Source organism: Electrophorus electricus, chromosome 2, assembly GCF_041902795.1.
Source record: "Electrophorus electricus isolate QZ-2024a chromosome 2, ASM4190279v1, whole genome shotgun sequence".
Taxonomy (NCBI): Eukaryota; Metazoa; Chordata; class Actinopteri; order Gymnotiformes; family Gymnotidae; genus Electrophorus; species Electrophorus electricus.
In genome coordinates, this window is record NC_137498.1 from 32,424,851 (window position 1) to 32,440,845 (window position 15,995).

The following is a 15,995-nucleotide window of genomic DNA, read 5'->3' on the forward strand; positions in this document are numbered from 1 at the left end:
GTGACTACTAGTCACTCGAAGGATGAGGGTTAATAGGCGGAGTTATACGTGTGAAGCGCGTTTGATACTTGATAATGCAGTGTTGGGTATACAGAAGCAATTACATAAAATTTGAAACTATATTACATTACATCCCTGTACACTTCTGGATATATTGCAAAATATTGATGGACTGGGGTGGGGGTATGAAAATGCAATTTCACGCAAAAAGATGTTACGGGGTTATTTTCCAAATTTTCCTGTTACCTAAATAGTATATGGATATATATATATATATATATATATATATATATATATATATATATATATATATATATATAGAGAGAGAGAGAGAGAGAGAGAGAGAGAGAGAGAGAGAGAGAGAGAGAGAAATCATAGAGAGCGAAGTAGAGATCGTAGAGAGAGAGAAGTTAATGTACCTACTGTTTAAGTGAAACAAGATTAAAACAAGTGTGTGTGTAATTGTGTGTGTGTGTGTGTGTGTGTGTGTGTGTGTGTGTGTGTACACGTTTTAATCTTATTTCACCTAAACAGTAGGTACTTTAACTTCTTTCTCTACCCATACATTTATGTAATTTATATAAATTCATATGCAGTTCATGTCCTGCTACTGTAACACTGCAGTTTCCTTAGTATCAGTAAAGTTCTTTCTTTTCAATCTAACTCTATGTATGTATGTATGTATGTATGTATGTATGTATGTATGTATGTATGTAAAAACCTGATCCATGATGCCTGAATTAAGAGTTATTCTAAAGAACTTAATAAGTGAACGTTCTGAGCCTTTCAATGATTTTTGACAGAATGCTTTCTTCTAGGCAGTATCAGCCTGATACTACAGTAATAAAAGTCTTATTGGCATAATTTGAGGAAACTTTGTGTTGCTGCATTGAATTTCATGTTTACTAAAACAATACCTTTATAGTGATCATAGCTATTTGTGTTTATTCACAGTCAAGAGCCTTGAAGCAATTTTTGTAAATCTATTGACATGTAACAGTTATAAATCTATTGGCATGTTCTGTTTTTATTGCAATAAAATTTAGTTTGAGATGTTTTCATTATACAGAAGTTAAATGATCATCTATAGGAAGAGAAAATTTCTGACTCATTCAAAATGAGAAAACTTTGAATGGGTTTCTAATTAAGCATAAAATCATTATTCACTAGTAAAAAGCTCTGTGTAATACAATAATATTATGTAAAATTGACATGATAGCATACAATAAAAAAAATCTATTTATGGGTATTGGCCACTTTTCCCGTTTAAATAAATAAATAAAATAAAATAAAAATAAAACCTGAATTAAATCATTTGCCGTGATGTCATAAAGATTACCTTAACTCAGTGCAGGCAAATTCTGTGTGCAAATGAAAATTCCACATCTATTTGCTTCTTTCACACATTAGATCACATTGCAAAGGTTTCTCTGGGAGACCCAGATCAAGGCTGAAAGATAATGTTAAACCACTGAATACTGTGATTCTAAAGTTTGTAATAAAGGACATCACTAATGTACAGGAATCTTCTGATCTGTTTCTCTGAAATTTGGAGGAATATTTAAAGATACAATCAATGAATTTCCAATGACATTACAATCCCACTTTAGATGTCTGAATGAAGAGAGGTCAAGCCTTGGTTGAAAGTATTCACTGATGTCAGGCACAGTTCACTCTTAGGGCATAACTATAACCAGTAAGTTATCACTGATGAGAGGAGATGAACAGGGACTGCACGCAAAGGGCTGTTCTCGGCTACAGTTCTCAGCATATAGGATTGTGACTAAACAGTGCTACACAACACATCCAACAGGAAGTCAGACCATTAGCCAAAGTTAAAGCTACTGCCCTCTAGTGGTCAAACAAGATAATTAGAGTAGAATATCCCAGATCAAGGTTTAAGTTTTATCAAAGTTAACTCTGTTGGACAAAAAGAATAGCCTGTATAGCTTTCAATCTGTGTGTCTCACTTTATGAGGTTCCATATAATTATTGAAACTACTACTTCCTTTTTTATTGTTATGCATATAAGTGATGTTTTTAGTTGTCTAGTATTGTCCTTGAATACTAGAACAATATGAACTTAACTGAAGCATATGATTTCAAATAATCATAAAATACAAGAACTGTTAGCAACATGGTATCAGGTATTAGCAGAAGAGTGCCAAAAAAGAAGGGAGAAAGCGAGAGACAGGCAGACAGAAAGAGAGGGAGAGGAGAGACGGTGAATTACACTTGTGTCCCACAGAACTCTAGCTCTGAAAGGTCCTTGAGAAATCAAAGCTAGAAGAGACAGGGGAGACTTCTGGAAGTCCACCAGGTTGGCAAGAGAGAGAGAGAGAGAGAGAGAGAGAGAGGAGTGGGAAACAGAGAGAGAGAACAAGCAACATTTTCAGCAATATGGCATGGCGCAAATGAGCACAGTTCTCATGCCGCATGCAGCCATCCCTTGGCTCTCTCTCTGTGGCTCTAGGAGCAGCCTGGCTAGTTGCAGACAGTTGCAGACTGGACAAGCATGAACTCACCTGTAATTGGACAAGGCAGAACTCAGCAAACACAGACAGAGAAGTCTGTGCCCACACGTTCCCTCCTCCTTCATCCACTGCAGCCTAGCACACGTGTGCAGCCCAGAACAGCCATCACAGATACAACCTCTCACCACCCAAAACCCAAAGCCCCAAATCACTCCTTTTCACACAAAACAATATACACATTAAGGATGTTGTGTTGGATGAAATCTATGTTAATGATATGTACTATTTTAAGAAACATGCATTTGTTCACTCCACTTAACTCAATCCCAGCAGCACAGATTGCCATTCCATTGAAATACACCACGTCCCCCAACCCCCCAAATATCAGTACTATTTTCAAAAAGCAGTTTTATTTAAAAATCAGTATTGATGTCCTCTATGTGAGTAATGAATTATGGATGTCTGATTAGGGAGGCAGTATGAACGAAAGACACTGAACATTCTGAACCATTATTCCCAATCAAGACTGCAAGTCCTAAAAAATCATTTACCTTCCTGAAATATGCAGTGAAGTGTTTAAAATCAGCCTCCCTGCTCTTCTGCTTTGATTTTCCTTGCTCTTTGTGTGATTTAATTTTTCAGTATACAGTAGTCATGTTCATCAATGTCTATACACTATAGTGCTCTGGACTCTGGAGCCAATTCTATAACCATCTACTGAGCGAAAATATCAATGAACTTGTAGACAGAAGCAAATGTCCTGTTACTGAGTACAATAAAAATAATTAGAAAAGTCAAATTGCTTGGTTTGAAATTTGTTCCATTATTCAGTCTATTAGTTTCATAAAATCCCCAAATTTTTCATTGTCTAGATTAATTGTGTATCCTGATGATACTTCAATAATTGCAATAACTGCCTTTAATATGCATTCAAAGTCCATAAATGAAAGTCTGTTAGAAGAGTTGTTCATTTTTAAGAGTCATATCTACTATGACTGAGCACCACTTAGTACAAGGGGCTACTCTCAAATATCCACTGACATTTCATTCAGAAGAACACAGTAAGAGAGGCCATGAGGTCCTATCTTTAACTCTTCTAAAATAATCTAAGGTACTTAAAGGGTGAACTTGTCCTTGTCCTTCATTACAATAATCTACTCAGAGCAGCACTTCACAAAGGATCACCCAATTCAATATTAATACATTAGTTAAGTGCCATCGATTTATCTAATAATAACAGAACAGAATATGCAGATTACTGTCAGCTTTATTCTTGATTAAACTTAATGAAAATGAGCCCACATTGTACCTAATGTCACCTTTAATCTGTTTCTGTCTGTGCATTGCTCATTGCTTTGGACTAGACAAAACATTGACAGATTGCACTGACATAACCTGATGATATTAGTTAAAATGGGACCGATATGGTAACCAATGCTTAAGTATGAGTGAAGGTAAGATCCTGTGGAAAGCCCAAATTGAGATACAGAACTATTACTGACACCAGAAATGAAAACCAGCAAGTGTTCATAATTAGGGGCTACTTCACATTATTTTAATTTAATATAACTGCAAGACTATAATGACATTAGTCCCTGAACCTTAAATGAATAAGGCAATTGTACCTGACATTAAATGTGTTAAAAGGAAACATTTCTTAATAGCATGTCATTATATTTGAAATAAAGCATCTCATTTCAAAACAGCTTGTGGATAGGGTCTCAGAGGCTCAGAAGCCTACATATGACTCCAGTAGCTGGGGGAACAAGGGTTTAGCAGACTTGAATAAATTAGATAAGCTGAAATGTGGCACAGAGAGCTCGGTGCTGTGCTTCTGCAATGGAACGTGACTCACACCATGTTCCATCAGTGAGAGACAGGGCTTTCTTTTGAAGACCTGCTGGTGACAAATGATCCAGGCCTACTATGCTGCAGAAATGATAATAAGGGCTTTCATCATTCAGTGCTAACAAGATGCTGAAAAGCAACACCAAAACACAGCATGGAGTTAAAGGAGGGCCATGAAAATTGAACATAGATCTGGTAAATAATAGCTATGACCCCTGGAATTTTACCTTCAAGGCATTATTCTAGAACTTCAGACTGCTGAATAACAGTGGATTGCCTTACAACAAAACAAACAGTTGAATAAGAGCATAGGGGAATACCGATTGTTTGTGCAATCATATCCTTGCCTGATGATGACAGTGATAACAAACATGAATAGGCTTTCTGGTAATAGTGGCATTCAATTGCATTAATTTAGGTGTTAAAGATAAAACTATTATATACAAATACTGTAAACTCCCACATTAAGGTTTAAATATCACAGTGGCCCCAGAATCAGTAAAGGTTACAAGTATTTTTTGCAAGATTATGGGGAAATGGGAGTTGTCTGGAGAGATTGTAATAATTACATCTGTATTTTACAACTATTATTTCACATTTCTTTTATGTATATTTCATATTCCCAAAATGCTACATAAATAATTCAACAAGTTGTACCACCACTAATTATTCATTTTAAAATGAAACTGTGACACAGTTCCCCGGTATGTAAGAAGCCTTGGTGGAGGACTCCACATCCCAGAATCCCCAGGAACCAATTGATTACATCACATCATCTTCCCCTACACCTGTTTCTTATCAGAAAGTACATAAATACCTACCAGTTTGTCTAGCTCACTGTAAAATATTGCCACTTAGTTTCCAAGTGCTTACTGAGCGTGTTCTTGTATTCTGTCTTTCCGTGTATTTATTGTATTGTCTACATTTTCGGTTTTTGCCATTTTGGATTGCACCTCTGTTTTTTGACAACCTGAGTTCTCCCTTCTGTCACTCTGGTTTCTGAGTCTTTTATAGCGTTTACTACTATGGCTCTGGATCTCTTTTGGCTTACTGTCTAAACCTTTATAATAAAAATAACTGTTCCACCTATTCTGCAAGCATCTATTAACGCAATGCATTACAGAAATAGAATAATCCAAACCACATACTGATCAGAGGAAAACTGTAAATCAAAAATAAGATGCACATTAAATCAATTCAGGCCTTAGTGACTGAATGCTTATGGGAACAGAACTGTAAAACTGATGTGAGGTTGTCAGAATGTTCAAAAGCATCACATCAACCCTAACCTTAAATTATAAGTTTATTTTATAAGTGTATAATTACAAACTTCATCCAATGTGTTGGCATGCACAAGTTGTCAGCCTACGCCATTCATCATTAGACAGTTTTTGTCCACAGGATTACTGCCGACTGGATATGTGGTGGGTATTTACACTGGTTGGTAACAGTATTAACTCTGTATGTTCAGGTGGTACCAGTTCATCAGGCATTGCTATTTTTATGTGGTATCGTCACTGTTTGGTGGAGAATGGTCAACCACCAAAAAAAACTCCCTCAGTGAGTAGAAGTCCTGTGGTCAGAAACTAGGTCTAGAGAACAATGACAATGGGCTTTAAGATCCAATTGTACTCCTACAAGAGTTTGTTTTAGTCCTTATAGTTTGCGCCTATTCTTAGACAACTGATGCGACATGTGAAATCTTTGCCTATATTTTCATTTCAGTCTATTTATTGTTGACCATATGGTGAAAGAAATAGTTGTTATTTTTGGTCTATCTCTTCTGGTACCATGTGCTCTATTTCTTCAGCCTTTACTTCCATTGCTGTCAAAACTGTACTATACACATGGCCTTTCACAAAGTAGATACTTATGCAAATTTGTAATGAAATATAGCTTGGGATGTTGAACCGTGATGCTCTTTTAATTTATTCAGAATGAACACTGTGCCAGATGTAGGGATGTGAGCACAACACTCAGCCAAATGTCACTGCCAAACTGCATTAGAAATTGAAAGCTAAAACTGTGCCAGCAATTTTTCAGATTTGGTGTATGGTCTGGAACTTGAGTTACATAATTTGATAATTGTGCTCAGGGTTCGAATTTTCATGTGTAAACAATGAAGGGAAATTATCAAAGGAACAGAAACAAACAACCCACTTGAACAGAGAATCAGCTTTCCTGCAAAGCTTTCGTCAGACAAAACAAGGAATATTCCAGACCTTATAAGAGATTCGGTGGTAGTAACTAAAAACTCAGATCTGTTGTGACAAGACCTTTAATTTCACCTTGAGTGTGATATCTCTACCGTAACAAAACTATCTGCGGCACACACAGGAGTTCCCATGGTTCATCTCTCCCCATTACGGAAGGCGTCCCTGCCCTGCATCGGCAAGACTTCAGCTTCTCAAGGTGAGTGTTGTCATGCTGTCCCCCCTTCGTTCTCTTTCTGCCTGGCGATGAACCAAATGGAAGTATGCTTTTCATATTTCACAGAGAGAAAGAGGGGGGGATAAGAGAGAGAAAACAACTTCATTCCTGGCACAAAAAACTATTTTAGCAGCCAAACAGTAGAGCATCTTCTCTGGAATGTAATTACGCACACTATATCAATGTTTGCACATTTGAATCAAAGTGAATATGTTATGATTATAGAAGACTAATTAGATGCTTGCTTGCCTCATGTATAATTTCTCATGAGGCAAGGGAATAAAGTTTTTTAGTACTGCATGGAATTTGTAGAACTTTGGCCTACAAATTGACACAGACTCACACTTATCATAAACATATTTGTACGTAAGCTCTTGAGTCATCTGCCTCTAGGTGAGCTTTAATTACATTCATTTTAGCTCTGTGCACGAAAATTAATTAAGAGTTAATTAATTAAGAAAATGTTTCTCAATTAAAGCTGATGTTTGCATGTAAATTGATTTTAGCAGCTGGAGAAAGCCTGGTGGCACGTTCATGCTTACGGAAACCCTTCGGTAAGAGATCACTGTTGCAGTAAAGTAAAACACCACTACGCCCAGCTCTTAGCTCTGCTATACTCTCTGCGCAGAGAAGTCAAGCAGCAGCACCCCATTGCTTCTGTGAACTACGCATCCACCTGCCACATGTGACTTATATCTGATCTTAAACCTCACTGACGCACACAGTGACGACCCCTCCATACCCCATAAACAACAAGATGCACACGATAGATGCACAGCTTTAGCCGTCAAACACCGATTTACATTTTGAAAGCCAATACTACGTCCACTTTGATTTATGTTGCGGAGGGCTAAAGAACCAGGGCATTGATGCGGTAAAGACAGGCATGGTAAAGTGACATGCGGCTGCTGTCAAGAGTGCTTTTCCGAGGCTTTCTACTTCTGACTTAATTATACTTCAGTGGACCTCGGCTGATAAGTTCCAATTCTCTGGACAGGCAGCCAAAACATGCACGTTATGAATTTCATCTGCGGCAAGTGAAACTGGTGGGAGACTTCTGCACATCTCCATGGCGAGGGGCGGGTCATTCGCAGGTGCACATACACTCATTTAGAGCGCAAACATGGAGGCGCACCTGAGGGGAAGGCGGTAAGCAACAGACTGCAACTGCCCTGTCAGAGTATCTGTTGGGGTGGTTGGATTTATTTAAACGGGGTGAGACACAGCGAGTGACCTTCTTCATGCCAGCCAGGTGTGTCAGAGGCAAGCGTTCCAGTGAGAATAACTCCTCTTTCTTCTCGCGTTTTCTGTAACCGAGAATGGAGTTCAGAGAGGTCTCCAGGAGCCACAGACAATTACAGCACAGAATCTAAATGTATTCTTCTTTCGCTTTCCCCTCATTCACAAAACGGACGGGCTGAAAACCAAGTGCCCAATCATATTTTTCCTAAACAGAACCAACTGTAATGCCAGACTTGATGAGGTCATAGGGCCAGGAGTCCAACGGTCCAACACAACGCACATACTCATGCACTCCTACACTCCTATGTAGTGTACAATTCCAGCTAGATCAGTAGCTTATTTTGTTCTGCTCGGGACAAAGTTTCACAATCCAATGTCCTTGTAGAACCTAAGCTTTAGTGTAGTAACATTCACAGCCACTCTTGCAACACTTCCCATCTGAAGGAACCTGCACATGCACTCCTTACAAAATGGAATGGTAGGTTACTCTTTGGATGCAATTTCTCCCAAGTGCCAAAGAGGGCACTGTGGGGCTACGATTCGTCCAAGTGTAAAGAGAGACATCGTATCAAGTAAGGAAAATTAATTTAGTATGCATTAGTTTAACAACATATTTAACAAAGAAATAATCGTTTTCATATTCCTATATACATTAAAGTTATTTCTTTCTTCAAATGAAACAATTTATATGTTAAGTCTGAAGTTATGAATAAAATAAAGGCAAATAATGATGAGTTCTCTATAAGCCTCATTACTTTGCACATATATAGTAAAATACCAGCATGACCCCCTGTTCGTGTAGCATATTCTGCTGTGTTTACACCCACATGTTCAGGTGGAATAACCAGCCTTCTTGATAAGACAGAAACTGCACCAACTAATTTCAACTTAAATGCCTTCATTATGGAAATTACTTTTGATAAAACACAGAAAACTTTTTCAGCCTTGTTTAGAGTCATGTGTCTTAGATTCACCCCAAGATCCCCCCCCCCCTCCATCCCAAAACAAAAAACAACAACAACAAAAAAGCACATATAGTCTCAAACTAAATAAATAAATAGTATACCATTGTGCAAGCCATGTGTGGCTCTGCTGGAGGACCGGTTGTACTGAGTCCCGAATGGTGAGTAGCTCTCAGCAGGGGCTTTCTGCTCTGCCTAGAGAATGGATTCTTTGCATCTGCTTGGATTTTTTATGAACCACACTGAGTGTTGGCAAGGAGACAAGGCAGTCAAGCCCTCTAATGAGTAATAGGGTCTGTTTATCAGAGCTCCAGATGAATGCAGATGGGTAGCTGCTGTTTTTAAAATAGGAATGTAAATGCATGAGTGAGTACACACACACACACACACACACACACACACACACGTTTCCTGAAACCTTACAATTGTTCTCAGAAAAGTCTAGTAGTTCACACTATGCCTCCTGTCAGGCAATGAGGACATTGGATCGTTGAATAAACAGGAAACAGAATCTCCACTGTGCATGATATTTATTTTAAAAAGATGGTTGGGAAATCAGTTTCCCAACATCCCTCACTTAAGGCAATCCAGATGCCCTTTTTTTTAGAGTGAATGCAGAGAAACACTGCTCAGCACTCCTCTGTTCCCTCCCTATCTTGATCACGCTGATGAACAATATTAACATTCAACAGTTGGCACGCTTAAGTAGAGTGCTTTTCCTTTTCATTTCATTATTTTTCTAAACTAATAACACACTACCATAGATGATTTGTCTTTCTAAAGCAGGTCTGCACTTCTCCACCTTAAGGATTTACAGCTGCCAGGCTTCTGTAAGATGGACATGACTCCTGAATCTGGCTGGTATTATCTCATTTCCCTGATATTCCCCTAGCACAGCGACAACAGAGCTTGGCGTGCTCAATGTCTCCCTTTCAACCGATGGCCCCTCAGTTGCTGTGTCATTGGCAGTCCACTTCACATAAGGGGGTTGAAAAATGATTTATTGGCCCCTGTCAAAAAGAGGTAGCCCAGCACGTCTCTAGACACCACAGTGCTCATGAAGATATAGCTATGGACATGTTCAACGGGGACGAGCTCTGACAGGCCTGAGGGCTGTTCAGCAGTACTGTGCATGTACAACCCTCTTGTGCAAGCTGTGATACTGTGAAGTCATGTGAATGCCGGGACACCAGTAAACACCACAACAATGGGGTTTAAAGGTATTACATTGCCAGAAACACGCCAGGAAATGTTTTAATTGATGAATTTGTTCCTGACAGTCAGGTTTAAGGTGAATTCAAATAGAAATGGTGAGTGTGTTGTGTTGGAACATCAGCCCCTGGTGTGACACAAACAGTCATTTGAAAGTAATGGAAGATGATGGGTGGGTGGCTAGAGTCATGTGTGCATTAACAATCACTGCCCCGACATAAACATGGTAGAGGAGCACTAGATGACATGCTCTTTGGGTTAGGTATGGAGATTAGCACTTTGTTATCGTATCTGCCGTCTGTTCATCATGAGCCACTTTGATAATCCTGAATATTCGAGTAAGATAAACAACATTGCTCTGTACCATGCACTAATGAATTACCCTGACACCACAGCCTGATAAAAAAGATCGTCGTGTCTTTTTTCCTGCTACACATTCAGGTAAACAGCAGGATCTTTCTTTAGCCTACAGGCTTTCAGCAGCAGCAGCTCTTCTAGCAAGTTTGTTTATAGGATGATGAAAAAATATATTTGCACCAAGAAGCCCACAAATAACTTATGATGTCAGCCTTTCTGTCATGCTATTTGGGTATGCCAGTAATAACTTTGTAGCTTTAATGGTTAAGATGGGTGCAATTATAGCAAATTCTTCTGTGCCAGACAGAAATAAATGTGTACAGAAACTATTGTAATTGTGTAATTAATAATAATTTTAGTAATTTTAGTAGTCAGAAGTGTTGTGCATATTTCTTTTTGTATGTAAATTCAGTGTCATTTTCCCAACCACAAGAATCTATTCTTCATATCATACAGTGGTGCAGCACTCTGAGGTTAAACACATTATGCAATAATGTCGTAAATTATTTGTTTTGTGTACATGGTCGATCAAGGTTTCTCGCTTCAGACCGGAAACATCATTTTAACAGAACATTAGAGCCTAAATAATGTATATACATAATTCATAGCGGACGAATGCACCCAACTTTTTCATTGGGTTAGAGTCGAATTCAAGATGTTTAAGCTGGAATGCTTTTTTTCGGCGCTCTTATCCCAACAATGAAATATAGAGGTACTGGGGTTCACTAGGTAATGTGTTCACATATGTCTGAAGTACTCATTCTTGGCAGTTTCTCCTATTATTGAATTTGACGACTGACAACATGCAGAGTCAGCGTTGGAGGTGACGTGTGGCCATATGGTCTATGATTCTTTTTCTTGCCATTTATCAACATTTGAATAATGACACATCACGTTTCAATGTTTCTGGTGGTATTATTTTACAACTCACGTGAGGAGCGGCGGTTTTATTTACACGTGCATTAGTCTCCCGCTGACGTCCGTTAAGAGTAAGTAGCCAATGAGTCTGGAGCGGGGCGGAGGAGCAGGCTGATGTTGATCTAGGAGGAAGTTGGTAAAGCAGCGAACCTGTATTCGAGTTTAAGCGCGCATCTATGCTGCTCACGCAGTTTCTTAAATCGTTTTCTTAGAAGAACAGCAATCGCTTGCAATGACATTAACAAATTAAGCCTGGATGTTCGCGTTGCGTAGCGATCTATTTCTACAACAAGTTATTCATCGGTAAACCGTGTAAGGCTGCCTTTTATTTTCCACCGTGGACAAATCTAATTGTTCTACTATTAAACAGAACACACCGAGAAAAAGTCGGCTCGGAAAATTTTGGAAAACGACCTCGTCATTTATTAAATAGTTAATGTTTAAGTATATTCATTTTACGACCGACGAGGGAGTAGGTGAAACTCAGCAGCCTGCGTAATCCGATAGATGGGTAGGCAACTATGTGTTAGTGTTTAGTGGCGGCGAGTCCTTTCAACGTGTTGAAATAGACAAGCGTTTCTAGAAAGAAGAAAAAAACAAAAAACAAAAACAAAAAAAAACCAAACAAACTTAAACCTTACGATAAGCAAGTGGAGATACAAAGTAAAAAAGGGATCTGGCTTCTGAGGACCTTGCCAATAATGATTTTCTTTGATGACTGGATGTAAGGGGACTTTACGTGTGCATTATTTTAGACTCCTGGATAGAACGGACTGCATAACTTTTCCATTGGTTGATAAATAAGAAAAAAAAAAACATAAACTCGGGAATGCCAAAGTTCTAAATCTAGAGGAAAACAAATGGATCAGGATGCCCGCTAGATTTAGGTGTCATATAACCCACATCTAATCGACTACGCTGAAAACAGCCGTGCTGAAGCTTGTCCTGTGAAAACAGGGCAGTTTGACGCTTCCGTTAGGATTCAGTCAGAGCACTAAAATAACAGGTAGGCTGTATAGAAGAAAAGCCGTTTAGGATATTGCGATTCTTGGATCTTTAAAATAATTTGAAGGAAAACAGATGCCGACAATCTGACTAACCCCGGGTTTTACTACCAGGAACTATCGAACTACAGCGCCAACATTTGCGAACAAACAATGCTGTTTTTGTTGTATGCTGTTGCCTGATGTGAGTGGTAGTACCACTCGGTTTGAAGCGAGTTCCAGTTAGGAATAGTTTTGTTCTTGCCAGCACGACACCGTGTAATGAGTCAGTAGAGAGACAGAGACACATGTACGGGAGTCACAGTTCAGACTTCACAATGGGTGTCCGTTCAATTATTCGAGGTCCGTTAACTTCATCCGAAATTAGTGAGGGAAACGCATTTACAAAAGAGTTGGCAGGTCTCTTCAAGGGGCAGCATCTGAAGCGATGGAAAGAAGAAGTAGAGCGCCGTGGTGAGCCGGGTGGCGCCAGCTCTCTCCACGACTGGAAGACCTGCTCAGCCAAAGCCGAGACCGAGAGTCACCGCGCTCCTTCTCAAAAATTCACTAAAAAGATCTGTAACGCGTCGGCTTATGGGATCAAGAATATTACCACATACGATGACAAAATGATCACTCCAAATATTAAAAGAAGTTCTTCCGTGAAAAATTGCATCTGGAATGAAAGGAGAAAGTTTGTATTATGTGCTTGGTGTTGGTGGGCGTTCTTCTGTCTACACATCCACGTGCTGAAAGCTGTCGCACAAGGTAAGAAAATAGGCTACGTGTAAAAACGTATGTGTAAACAGTGGCGCTTTTATTCACTTGTTTGACTGTAAGAGTATTGTAAATAAGGTGCGATGGAAAAACGTGATTATACAGAATTCAAACAACGCTTGCCTTCTGGACCCTATGACAAATGGGGACTATCTGTCGACGTAGTCGGGCTGTCGTCTGTACCACTCACTTGATTTCAATAATAATGGCAAAGCGAACTCTGGCATTGACATGGGGGCTCTAAGGTTTGGATGTTAATGCACAAAAGAAAGTCATTAGGTAAGCCTGCCAGCGCTCCACTGATGCCTCTCCTGGTCACAGATGGCACTTGCATTATGTGCCTTCCACGACCACTCTATTATTGCTTTGAATTCAGTGGTGTGGCAAGATGCTCTGGGGAAAAAAAGTTTAGCAGTTGGGACGATGAAGTTTCCTTACAGATATGCTGACCAATGTTCCAGCATAAATGACTGCGGCTAATTAAGTAGAGGTTTTATTTGCTAAAATGTAGAATGTCTATGTTATGGGGAAAATACCTTTACTATGCCAATGAAATGCTTTCCAGTTGGATTTTCTCCACAAGTTTGCATCAGAAATTTGATTGGATTTATTTCACAGAAAAAAAAGCATGATGTGATAATCTTCAAATAAGACATGTGTTGAATTGATCAGCCCTGCATAAGTATTGATGGCAGGCTTTTTGATTCCTCTGTCAAGTGGTTTTAATGAACATAATCAGAACAGTGCAGTGTATTAAATGAATTTATATAATTCCCTCAATATTGCACAGATTAGAGGCATTTTTGTCTGGTAATCTAAGGATAAATGTTCAAAAATAAGATACTTGAATTTTTATGAATAGGAAGCCACATCCAACCCAGAGCGATCTCCTCCCACCATATATGTATTTTTATCACTTGAGATGTGTCATTTGCATTTTTGAAGACAAAAGAAAATGAGTATCAGTGATTATCCATTTAAGGAGATTCTCAATAAAACTCACAAACCTTGCAGCCTCACATTAAGCCCTAAACAGATGGGTCCGAGGTCTTGGGAATGTTTTGCCTCACAAATACTGGGATTATATGTGCACTTTATTTTGGTTAAGATGTGTATGATGCAAAGGCAAGAGAGGATTGGTAGACCGTTGCCTCATTTTGAAACAAGTTAATGGGTAATTGCAGAATTGCATATCTAGCATAACAGTTAACTTCCAAACAACTTCTTTGCAGCTGGGTCTGTGGGAAATCGCAGTCTACAATGTTTTAATATTTTAATAATGACAGGGATTACTCAGCATTATATGATCTAAGATCGAACATCTAAGAGTGTTACTTCAATGTCAGTGGCGATTTTGAACTTTAGAGCACTCCATCTTTTGAAGCAAGATATTATAGCCAAAAGCTTGTGTTAAAAAATTATAGAAATCTAAAAATTGAATTTCAGGGTAAAATTTAAAATCTTCTGGTATCACTGTAAACACTTAAAGATAGCAGTTATTAAAGGATTTTAAAAAGGTTAGGTGTTGGAATTTTTCAATGTTGGTCTCACTGCAAAACAAAAATGGGTTTGGAATTTAGCACAGATCCACTCTGTACATTGGTAGTATGACCTTTAGATGGTGATAAATAACATGGTGTCCTATCGTGGGTCATATCAGTTTTCTATATGCTACAGGTATTCATATTTCTGTATTTGTTACAATGTTTTTAACACAAGTTTGAGAGTGAGTTGAAATAATAACCTTTTGTAATAATAGTCTTTTGTTTGTGTCCTTTGTGAATGCTTTCAGTGCTCCAAAGTCTACACCCATCTCCGCAGTGCTTACTGATTAACTTTGAACACTGAGAAGCAGACCTTGGGATTCCTCACAGAATAATGTATAGGCTTCATTTCACCTTGTGAAAAACAAGTCAGTGTTAATAGGTTTAAAGCTTTACATTTCTTTTATGGAGAGGTACTTATGCTAGGCTAGATATTGTGCCATCTTAGTTAACAGCTTATATATTTATTTTCTAAAGGTGGTGGAAGAGTGATGTGCATGTGATGTCAGACAACTCACAACTCCTGGGTCAAGGTTTTAGATAGTTGGAGAGCTCCCAGCAGTGTTCTGGGAATGGGATAGTTGTTATTGATTCAAGTCAACGAGCCAGCAGTGTTATCAAGGCTTGTATACTGGGATACGACTGACATTTTAACCTCTGCTTCATCCACTATAAGAATAAAAGCCTCTGTTTTTTGCAACACAGTCTCTCACAATCCATTAAATTTGCATTGGTGTTTTTCAATTAAATGGAATATGGCGGAGACCAATTGCTGAGTACATGCTGCGAGTTCATGCAAGAGGAGGGCCTGTGGGCTGGGGACAGCACTGCTGCTGGTATGTGAAATAGGGATACATTCAGTCATTCATAGGAGCTGATTTCCACACTTTCATGAGGGGACAACTTTACTAGTGCTTGATATTCTTTAGGCTGTATAGATAGTTAGAGAGACAGACCATGGCAGAAAATGAGCGAGGTCAGTGTTATTTAAGATGCACAAATCACAACTGGGCATCCTAACTAATGGCATCTGTGCCTGTAATAATAATGACTAATAGTGTTGGTGCGCATTGTGTGCGTAAGCGTGGTTTCTTCCATCTTTAAGTGCTACTGCAAGGCACTTCTTCAGCTGGCTGTATTACACAACTCATTGCTGACTATGTACCTTTGCTTGTCATTGCCACATCATCTGGGCAATCAGTTTCCTACATGCACTTCTGGATTGTTTTCTTTTTCTTTCTTTTTAAA

At 38.8% G+C, this 15,995-nt stretch overlaps 1 protein-coding gene across 3 annotated transcripts in view; it reads left to right on the forward strand.

The window, feature by feature from the left end:
- Positions 1-11,533: 11,533 nt before the first annotated feature.
- The window catches only part of sdk1a (sidekick cell adhesion molecule 1a), a 181,967-nt gene continuing 177,505 nt past the window's right edge, over positions 11,534-15,995 (forward strand). For 2 of the 3 annotated variants that reach the window (XM_035528817.2, XM_081699294.1), the window contains exon 1: positions 11,534-13,194. In XM_035528817.2, coding sequence (XP_035384710.1) covers positions 12,735-13,194 — 460 coding nt within the window. In that variant the 5' untranslated portion in view covers positions 11,534-12,734. Of the gene's footprint in view, positions 13,195-15,059; positions 15,584-15,995 lie in introns of those variants that run through there. The other variant, XM_081699295.1, reaches the window with a different exon arrangement.